This window comes from Hippocampus comes, unplaced genomic scaffold, assembly GCF_001891065.2.
Source record: "Hippocampus comes isolate QL1 unplaced genomic scaffold, H_comes_QL1_v1.1 scaffold39, whole genome shotgun sequence".
In the NCBI taxonomy this organism is placed as follows: domain Eukaryota; kingdom Metazoa; phylum Chordata; class Actinopteri; order Syngnathiformes; family Syngnathidae; genus Hippocampus; species Hippocampus comes.
In genome coordinates, this window is record NW_017842054.1 from 2,578,307 (window position 1) to 2,589,411 (window position 11,105).

The 11,105-nt window shown below is 49.4% G+C and overlaps 1 protein-coding gene across 1 annotated transcript in view; it reads right to left on the minus strand.

The window, feature by feature from the left end:
- Positions 1-8,854, minus strand: part of phyhiplb (phytanoyl-CoA 2-hydroxylase interacting protein-like b) — a 17,307-nt gene extending 8,453 nt beyond the window's left edge. The window contains exons 1-3 of the mRNA XM_019860204.1: positions 8,381-8,854; positions 1,086-1,282; positions 278-452 (exon numbers count right to left, since the gene is read on the minus strand). Coding sequence (XP_019715763.1) covers positions 278-452; positions 1,086-1,282; positions 8,381-8,486 — 478 coding nt within the window. The 5' untranslated portion in view covers positions 8,487-8,854. The remainder of the gene's footprint in view (positions 1-277; positions 453-1,085; positions 1,283-8,380) is intronic.
- Between the last annotated feature and the right edge of the window lie 2,251 nt (positions 8,855-11,105).

The window sequence follows — 11,105 nt, forward strand, 5'->3', positions numbered from 1 at the left end:
AAAAGCCTGCTAGCTGAATGCTAACATAGAAGGGAAAATGCCATTGACAAGCTAATGGTTAGCCTGGAGACAGAATATCGAACAATACTCAAGCTAGTCGATAGATTCTTCAACCCAGGGCTGACCAATGTGGTGACCGCGGTCCTGTTCTAAAAAAATCCCTTGCCGCCGATGTGACATTATCATTTTCTCATCATGTCGTCATTTGAAAATGTAAACACTGCTCGAGATTTCAGGAAATTAAAAGTGCGAGGAAATCATCGTCACCGTGACTCACCGGCGGTGCAGAACTCGACGATTTCGCTCCACTCCGACACGGCGTAGTCCCCGTCCGTCTGTTTGGACGCCGTCTGGACCGCCACCGTGTACTCGGTGCGCGGGCTGAGGAACCAGTGGCCGCGCACCGTCATGGGGAGGGGCACCGCCTTGGCCACCAGCTTGGTCGGCACATCCTGGAGGGAGACGCATCAACCGGACTTCAATCGTGGGACCTGAAACTCTTGAAATGTCATTCCTGTTGGTACTGGAGTACTTGTGTGTGGGTTGTGTGCCTTTAAGGGGCGTGGCCTAATGACTATGGTAGGATCTCGTTGGCCGCTTAGTGTACTACGCTCCATTTATTTTTTTCCGTAACAAGTTGCCACTGTAATTCACAAACACCACATCACAGTGACCCCCTTTCATCGAGGACGGACCCCGCCACTCCCCTTCCCCCCCACTCCCTCCAACACATGAGCCTCGAGGGACAACTGCACCAATATTTCATGCTCCGCCCAGCAACGACGTGGCACAGTTCTTCTCCCGACACCCCTGCTGCTGCACACTTCATCCAAACAGCGGCGCGCCGTTGCCCGCCATGATGTCAAAACGAGCTTTTGATCTTCACATACCCCCCCCCGCCCTCCCCCAAATGACACTCCTGCTGGTGATGAGCAAGGAAGCCGCTTTCAAGAGAACACATTATGGCAAATGCAAGTTTTGATGACAACATCCAATATTACAAACAACTAAGATCCTGCGCTGGACTCTCAAGCTCCGGCCACGCGTGCACAACAAAAACGCTTCCTGGGGCGCGTTGGTGTTACCTTGTGCTTGAACTTGTTGGAGTTTTTGTTCTCCTTCTTGTTCAGGTCAATGAAGTAATGCGTGATGCGCTCCTTGCCGCGCTGCTCCATGTCCCAGCAGATCTTGAAAGAGTCACAGGTGATGTTGCTGATCTTGATGCCCTGCGGGACGGGCAGCTCCTCCATGTCGGAGATGGCGCCATCCTGGGATTTACTTCCTGCGCAGAACGAAAGTCACGCTTAGTCCATAATGTTGATCTTTGGCCTTTAAATCCTGCCTGTGCATTCATTCCACTCACAGCTCTCATTCTTTTATCGCTGCGAGTGATTATTCTGCCTCCCCGTCGGCCACTTACAGTCGAACCAGTGCATGTTGCCATGGAAACACATCATCTCCCCCCACCCCCCTTTCCAATACATACCTATGTGCTTCCCCGAGCAGAAGGCGCATTAAATATTTCAAAACGGTGCTGATTGAACGTGCGCTCTCCACAGAGGAGGCTCCATCACTCATCGGCAAAATTGACATTTGGTGGTCAATATGCTCCAATCTGTCACGTATTTCTTTCTCAGTTGTGATGGCGCATGTCAACGTCCCCCCCGGTGCAACGCAAGGTCAAAGGAAATGTCAAAACACGGCTCAGCGGCTCCTTTGTGCAATCGCGGATGAATATAGACTTTGCGCGTCACACTCGACAATGCAACGTGTGTGTTCGAGTGTGTGTGTGTGTGTGTGTGTGTGTGTGTGTGTGGGGGGGGGGTGCTGCAAAGAACGCACATCCAAACAATGGCAGAAGCAGCAGAGCGTGGTCAAGCCATCACCATTCATGCGCCGAGAGGGGCCGAGATTAAAAGTGCAATTCCATAATTGGACTGTCTTGCAACCACACACACACACACACAAACACACCTTTACTCACGCGCGTACTCATTTTGAAACAAGAATGCAGACTGTGTAGATTCCCGTTTAGAAATGGCCAATCAGAAGGCAGCTCGTCATAATTACGTTCGCTTCAGGGTAGCAGGTGATCTTTGGGGTGCACCCTGGACTTGTCACGAGCTAAATCAATTGTCGGTGCACGTCAACGGGAACTAGATCTTCATTTACACCAGCAAGGTGCCTCAAATGCTTGTCGAGCCGCAGGTTGCTGACCCCCGCCTTGGGCAGATTAGCTTGATGTGGCAAAACAGAGGGCCTGAAATCTGATTGGACAAAAGCAATCTCACGTCCATATGAAGTGGAGACAGTGCAGCTAAGAGAAGCGCAACAAAACGAAGAGAGCAGACTGTTTGTGAATACAACTTAACAGGACAAAGCTCCAAATTTAGGTTGTGCTGAAATCTCATCGACATCGGAGGCAGAGCACAGACGACCTGCATTCGTTACGGGGCACGCAGTCCACCTGAAAAGTACATTTTGGACCGCGCCGTTCCGCCGTTTGTTGCCGACCTTTGATTCAGGTGAAGGCCCGCCGTCACCCAGAACGAATGCAAATGGAACACTTGAGAGACTCGCTCCATCACCAAAGTAATCTTGGCGCACAGCGCGTGTCCAGACTGGCCTTTCATATTTGAATTTAGTGACATCCGACGGCGAGCCAGCACGGCCGCTCAAGTTTTGATCATGACTCCGACAGTAGATAGTTATTTCAAATGAGGCCATTATTTCTTTTGTGGCGTATGCCCCCCCACAGTCATTTATCACAATCCACAAGGGGTCGTTACATTAGGGCGAGCTAGATCATCTGCGTTGTTATTAACACCGTCCATCACCGTAATGACAAAGCATTGCAAATTCTCCTCCCGAAATGCAAATGACAACACAGACCGACACTCGTGGCATAGCACCAGAGGATTCGCTCTGTTCATTGACAACAAGGTGGGTGGAGAAGATTGGTGGCATTGCGTCTTTGTAAAAACTCGCTTGATGGATCAAGTAATGGAGAGAAGAAACAGCGGAGCGAGAGATGTGGCCAGCTAGCGAGCAAGAGAGATGAAGCTAGCTAGCTAGCGAGAGAGATGTACCTAGCTAGCTAGCTAGCTAGCAAGAGAGATGAAGCTAGCTAGCTAGCAAGAGAGATGTGGCTAGCTAGTGAGCAAGAGAGATGAAGCTAGCTAGCTAGCGAGAGAGCTGTACCTAGCTAGCTAGCTAGCAAGAGAGATTAAGCTAGCTAGCTAGTAAGAGAGATGAAGCAAGCTAGCTAGCAAGAGAGATGTAGCGAGCTAGCGAGCAAGAGAGATGTAGCTAGCTAGCTAGATGTTATTCGAGCCAAGAGTGTGTATTGTATATTACTGAGAGGGATATACAGCGTGACGACGAATGATTAACCGCCGCGTATGTAAAGTGCATGAAGAGATATTTGGCCTATCTTCCTTCCGTCGACTCCCGACAAGACTTTTCTCTTAAACCTCAACTCCACTGCATCGCTAATATTGCGGCCAGACCCTCTCCACCATTTGCGGGTACGGCCCGCGCCGCTCATCTGTGAGCAATCCTCCGGGAGACGGCGAGAATGAAAGATGGAGGACGGAGGAGGTCGAAATTAACCCCGGTATTGCTCACCGGGGGACGACCCCGACGTTGCCGTGAGTCACGTTTGTCGGCGGCGAGAGCATCGATACAAATGATGCTGCGTCACCATTTTCACCCTCAAAGCCACTGAATGACGACGACTTGCTATAAGAGCACATTTGCTACTTCACGACGAGCATTTGCAGAGAGGCAAACATTGGCGTTTGTCAGCATTTCCCTTTTCATTGAGTGCCATTAAAGAGCACCACAATGCCCGGCTGCGGAGGGATCAATAAAAATCGTGTTAACATTCAAACAAATCACCCTCCTAATGGATCCGCGTGTTCAGCTCTGCTCCAGATTTACCTGGACTGAAGAACTGACTTACTTGGGGGTGCTTCATTAGTGACAGGCTAGGACATCGACAACAATCAAGGCATCTTGTGTTTGGGACATCGTGACATCATGACGAGGGCTGTCTCATCGACAATTGCTGCGCTATCAAACGGTAACAAAATCAAGACTAAACAAGCACATTCAGGCATGAGCTCACGGCCGCAGCTGGTAGCCGAAGCCGATCAACTTGCAGACGAGCTAAATGTTAGCCAGTTCACAGCCAGCCGCTATCCTGCGCCACGATAGCCACTCGCATTCGTTGACTCCCACGTCACTCACCGCCTTTTGAAGCCACGCACAGGTGGAGTCACCGGGCCGCCCGGGTTGTAATTCACTTTATTTACAAATTGAATTCGGTGGCCGTGTAATACAACAAAATGAAACATCCTTTGTCTTGGGGGCAGCCTCCCAAGCTTTTTTTTGGGGGGGGGGGGGGGGGGTTAGCAGTGTCACAGCGGGGACGGACGGATGTGGACGGACTCTTTTGAAAAACGCGTCTTTGTTGGGTTTCGCTACACGGGCTACTAGACTGACACGGGCGTCATGCTGAGAGCGCCCGGAAAACAAGAGCGTCTCTCTCAAAAGCGAGCCAAGCAAACAATGTGGCCCTTCATCGCCGTGTTTACACAACCGGCAAGCTTCTCGGCCGCAAATGCAGACACGGTCAAAGCAGATCATCAACGCCATCACACACACAAAAATAATTTCAGGGAGTTGTTGGGACGTATTTTTCTCAAATTCAAAGTGGACTTCTTGTCGACTGAAATGCCAACATTTTTACACGGCTACGTTCTGACGACAGCGCGTGGCTGCTCGTTTTTCAGCGTACCCACAACGTTTTGAATCAAAAGCCTTGAACAAAGCATACGTGGCAATCTTTCCAAGTTTTCAAAGACCTCCCTCCAGAATTGACTTTCTCTCGCCCCATTATTCCTTTCATCTATTTTTCTCCCCCGCATCTCTTATTGGGAGCGCTGCAGTCTATTTGAAGCGACTCCAGGCGACGGGAAGACCAAATGAGCTTTCGCTCGCTGTCCAAGCGCGTTTCCAAACTCTGCCGCATTTAAAGCGAGACCAAACGGCGCACTCGTTGCCCGACAATCACGCCGCCCATTTTGAGACCGGCAAACGTTCTGAGTAACTGGCATATTCGCTTCGTTACTGCTCACCATCAGTTGCCATGATTTCTACCGGCGGAAAATTCATCTCAAGTGAGCAAATACAAGGTTGGGCAGTCCCCTGGAACAGATTGCGTTCAAGTGACTCAGTCGGGTCGACGGTAGCAGCTGTCATCGCCCAACAAGTCAGCGAGTTTGTTGCTTCGAAGAGGCGGGCAGTGATTGGAAATGAACCACGAGAAGAAAAGACACAGCGGCAGCAAGTGTCTCTTGTTGGAATCTGCCAGAAAATGAAACAAACCTTTATTGTGTGTATGACCTGTCAATCAAACAAATTTTTTTTCACACTCTGGCCACATCTTATGCCGCTATAATTTTATTTGGACTTGAAAAGGTCACAAGAGCGGCGTGCCTCATGTTTTTAACTGATTGTTCATCCCAAAATTTGGGGTGGAGATGCGAGGGGGTCGAGGGGGTGGGGCTTAAGTGAGGCTACATTCAGATCTTGCTAGCAGCTTCAAGACTGCCTCAGAAAGTTTTAAACCGCGGATGCATCACAGACGCACGTCAATCCGGCTTGCGCCGTCATGTTGTCTGAGACACGCCAACAATTGCAATTTACACAATTCCAATTTTACCGCGTCGAGCACTTGCGCCGCACGTCGACACAACGCCGACGCTAATTTGCTCATCTGCGTCGTTAGCACTAAGCGCACGTCTGAGGCCCGACATCATTAATTTGCATTTGATTAAAACTCAACTCTTCAGAGAACCGCGCGGGGCTAATTAATTTACTGGTTCAACTTCCATGATGGATCAAGACAATCTACTTGGAATGCTGAGAATGACGCTCGGGTAACACGGCCAGCGCAGAGTGAAAAGGCGTCACTGAAATATGTTTTGGGGAAAAAAATGCACCCCTAGGGGATCATTATCGGAGTCCAAAGTACCTTTTTATACCTTTCGTATAACAAAAACAATTATTCTTAGTGTGAGGGTGTACAAGTAGCACGTCCTCCATTTTGAGTTACGAGTCCTGCATTTTGACTGGAGAACTTTTGTCATTCACCACTGCACACTGACACAACTGTCCTGCCACGTGTTTGGTGCACTGAAATGCCCCGACAGTGCTCTGTCTGTGTGTGTGTGTGTGTGTGTGTGTGTGTGTGTGTGTGTGTGTGTGTGTGTGTGTGTGTGTTTGTGTTCCATTCCCGCAAACAGGAAGAGGCCCGGCGATGCCGCATGCGCTCCCATTTGCTGGCTCAGCATGGCCACATGCAGCCTCTCATGCTGCCAATTAAATATTGATGGCCGTGAGAGGTAAATTTAGAAAGCAACAAAGTGGCGTAAACGAATACGGTCCTGAAAAAGACACAAGGTGACACTGGCTATTTCCAGGAAATTCCATACGGCGACTTTACATGCGGGTGCTGGGTCTTCCATCATTTTTTATTTTTTTCAGACCACTTTGTCATGTTCAGGGTCAAGGTCAACCGCAAAGCGTTTGTGCTTCGGCCATCAAAATGGCCAGCGCCGGCCCCGCTTTTGATTTTGACTTGATATCAGACGGGTTAGCTAGTCAACAACAAGGTTAGCCGTCCAGCGATTGGCGAGTCTGATCAACACGGTTTGATCGGCAAAATCGTGAGACAAGCCAAACAAATCTGTAGTTTGGTTGTAATTTACACAACTGCTCCTTGAACCAATCAATTTCACTGATTCCTCAATGGAGACTCATCCAGCTGACACAATCACCTCAGCAATTTTTTGCTCACGATTGGTTGATGACTAAAACATTTTGTAATCAGCAGCTCGCAAGAGTTTGTTGTATTTTATTTGAATGTAGGTTTCGAGTAAGAATAAGAAAACCTTTAATCGTCTCACAATGGATACATTTCTCTTTGTTGTTTGAAGCGGGCGTTAGCTAAATATTGATCCTGAACTGCTCCAGATGACGTACGTGACACAGTTGCGTGTTGTTACTTTGCGTTTTTTTGTATTTGGGACCAGATTGGCGGTTTTGGTAATCGCGACTTGATAGCGATGCTATGAAGAGGTGGATTAAGTCGGGTAAGCCCCCAAAGCAAAATAATACAACGCAACACTTAAGACACAAGATAGTCATTCAATCTTCACCACTTTTCTGCATACTCTTTGTTGTTTGAAGCGGGCGTTAGCTAAATATTGATCCCGAACTGCTCCAGATGACGTACGTGGCACAGTTGCGTGTTGTTACTTTGCATTTTTTTGTATTTGGGACCATATTGGCGGTTTTTGTAATCGCGACTTGATAGCGACGCTATGAAGAGGTGGATTAAGTCGGGTAAGCCCCCATGTGACCCAATACTCGGCTGATTTTTCACACGGCCCTGCAGCTAAACTGGTCTCTCCGGCGCTTCTTCGACAAGCGTTGTGGCCCAAGGGTGCGTTTGTTGCGCCATAAACAAAATGCCATGTGGGTGTCCCAAGGACACGCGGGTGATATTTATTCAGACGACTCAGCCAGAAGTGTCGGCAAATGTTTTGAAAAGGGCTCCCCGCTTCCACCTGCGGCCTACGAGATGGCCCCCCACCTAAAAAAAATCTGGCAGCAAGTCCACTCCTGACCATTAGCAAAATGAAAGCTTTCGAATCCAGCCAGCAATGCACTAAAAAGGATAGAAAGTGCGCCGGCGTGCTGCGTCTTGCATGCTGAGGAGCAGCGCCTGATGCGCAATGAACACGTGTGTCGGAACAAATGAGAAGTGATCGTTTGGGGGGGCTTTCGGGCTGTTGCAGAGGCTGTGCGCTCACTCACATGTGGCTGCGGCCATGTTGGGAGTCTCACCTGATGATGACTTGCGTTTTTTTGTTTTTTTTTTGCACCACCACTTAAGGGTTCATAAGAGGTGTTGACTCATTATGGGATGGTGTAAGGCACCCCCTGAGGCCATCTTATTTCGCAAATGCACTCTGATAATGACAACTATTCCCCGAGACTATGTTTCCGGTTGCGAATGATGCATTAAGAGAAAGCAGTTAGGTGCGGTGATGCCTGCACTGCTGAGATAAGAGCTTTTTTTTTTTTTTTTAACATGCGTATGTAACACATAAAGGCTTTGTTACCTCTCTTGCAATTCCACACACGCAGCAGCCATTCAAAGGAACCCCTGTGAGTCCCTTACAAAAGGCAATCAAAGGCAGACTCTGCACGTTGCGGCGAATGGGGGCCGGGGGAAGAGGGGGGGGGGGTCACCCGTAATGCACAAATGCACTCCGATAATATGCGAATAAGTTGATCTCGAGCTCACCGTCTCGCTCACAAAGCTGTATGGCGTCCAGGCTCAGGTCCTTGATCATCCCCTCGCAGGGGCTCAGCGGGCTGCTGATGTTGCGCGCTATGCCTGGTACCTCCATCTCGGCCCGGGTGGATGTCACGGACGATGATGCTGCGCTGCCTTGCGGTCCGAATGGCCGGCCGTCAGCTCCACTTGCTGCTCCACTGGCGGCGAAGGAGGAGAAGGAGGAGGCGGGGTGAGGACAACCAAATGGGAGTTTGCACTCTCTCTCACTCTCTTTCTCTCTGACGCGTCACGTGCCGGAAGGGAAAACGCCCCGTTGCACACACTATTCCACGGACGCAAATATGATTTGAAATCGCTTCATTGGCTGCTCGTATTTGTTCGGCGGTTTCTCGCGGTGCCTCCGCGCAGAGCCACAAGTGTGAGCGCGTCCGCGGGTACGCGCGTGTCAAGCGCGAGCGTTCGGCGGATTAGTTCGCGCGCGCGCGCGCGCGAGCGAGCGTTCCGTCAACTGAATGGGCGCTTACATAAGAAGATTAGCCCGCGGGTTCTTCTCCTCCGGGTTGCGTCCAAAACACACCGAGGCGACCTCAACGTCAGATACAACGAAGGGTTTCTAATATTTTATCACCTCAACAATGTTTCAATTACATCTGAATCTCATTCGATTGAGAAGTTGAACCTAATGGAGTGTTAGGTTTGGTGACAAAAGCTGCATAGCGTACCGCATGTGTGTGTGAGATGGTGATTACACGCGCGAAGGAGGTCTCCCAGAGGTCAAGCGTATGATAAATGGAAGGCAAAGCGATGATTCGCAGGCCTCGGGCGCCTCCTAACACCATTTGCCCGAGTTGGAGTCAGGAGTCATTTCCAAGAGCGAGGCTCCCAAAGCATCCACTGTCACTTTGGATTTTGTTTTGTCTTCCGCCCTTTTACACAAAACACCTCGAGGAGAGGCGACGTGGGGCTTCTCTATTCAGTGGACGGCCGGTTCTGTAAATATGCCCCCCATGAGTCAAGCTATTGAAGATGGTGAGTGGAGAACGTGATTTCAAAATTTCTCAACAACTGACTGGGGAGGTATTTGCATTGTTTTGGTTCTTGTAATGTCTGTCTCCATGCCTTTAAAGAATTTTATTGCTATTTTACCCCATCTTCTAGGGTCGGACATGTCATTTTCCCAGTACTTTATGCGCGGGGCTTCTCTATTCAGTGGACGGCCGGGTCTGTAAATATGCGCCCCATGAGTCATGCTATTGAAGATGGTGAGGGGAGAACGTGATTTCAAAATTTCTCAACAACTGACTTGGGAGGTATTTGCATTGTTTTGGTTCTTGTAGTGTCTTTATCCATGCCTTTAAAGAATTTTTATTGCTATTTTACCCCATCTTCCAGGGTCGGACATGTCATTTTCCCAGTACTTTATGCGGTGAGGTATACAATGACTCACTTGCATGAGCCATCTAAAACGGAACTCATTTCAGCTAGACAAGAAACAGGCTGTGGAAAGTATACTATAAATTTGCATCCTTGGAGTATTTTGACTTTGAGAGGTTATTAAAACATGGATTGGGGGGCGGGGAATTAAGTCTCATTTCAAGACAGTAGTTAATTAAGATCGTTTTCAATTTGTATACTTCTCCAAATGTTTCAATTTTTAACTACTGGGATCCAAATAAGCTTCACACACTGCTGTGATTGCCTGACAAAGAGCTGCTTTTAATACACTTAAGGGGGGATTGATTGTAAGCCACATTTGCTGTTAAAACCAGCGTGCTGTTGAGTTCCTGCTTAAGGCCAGTGCTGGGCAGTGGCAATATAACTTTATTATATTTAAGACTTTTAAAGGGCAGTGGAATTATCCGGTTGATGAACGATTCGGTTTATCCTCCCAAAGCAAAATTACACACATTGTTGTCACCTTACGAAGAGTCTTGGCAAGGTTGCGGAAGGCTCAGAAGGTTGCGCGACGTCTCGCGCCGCCGAAACATCACGGCCACTGTGCTTCCGGGATTCTTCCGGTAACCTAAAATGGCCGCCACATCCCACCATGCAACGTAAAGAGCCGGCCGACGGTGGCAGTGGCGAGTGTCTCACAAGCGGTGACCAAAGCGCTCCGCTTGACCTACATGTGGATTGGACGTAATTGTGGCGAAAACAAGCTGCATTTCCACGCCCGTTGCGGGATCAGTCCACAAGGCTTACGGATGCCAGCGGGAGCTAACTCCATGCTAAGCTCATAATCGCGCCGCCTTCACTAAGAAGCGTTTCCGATGAGACCCCCGCGGCCTCCGCGCACCCGTTTTCACATTCCAGCGGCGCAAATGTTGCAAATTCCTTTCCTGCTGAGGCCGCGATGAACACGTAAAGACGCTTGCTTCGGACGTGATGCTCTTCCGCTTACGTAATTGGACGCGGCTGGTGAGCATGATTTAGCGGCAGCCCCCAGTCGCGTTGGAACGCATTTATCGCGGAAAAGAGCTCAGTCCCGTGATGGCCGCAGATTAGCACAGAAGCAATCGTTGAAAGGCAATTTTTAACTTCATAAGAAACAAGCGTTACATCATCAGAAGGCCTCAAAGAGCTCAAACAGCGAGCGATAAAAAAAAGCTCATTATGTACGCCATGCATCGCCTCTTTGTCGCTCTCCTCATGCTGGTTATAGAAGGCTGGAGGCTGGCAGATTCCGGAGGTTTCCTCCCCTCCATCCATCAGCCGAGCTCACCCCCCCCCC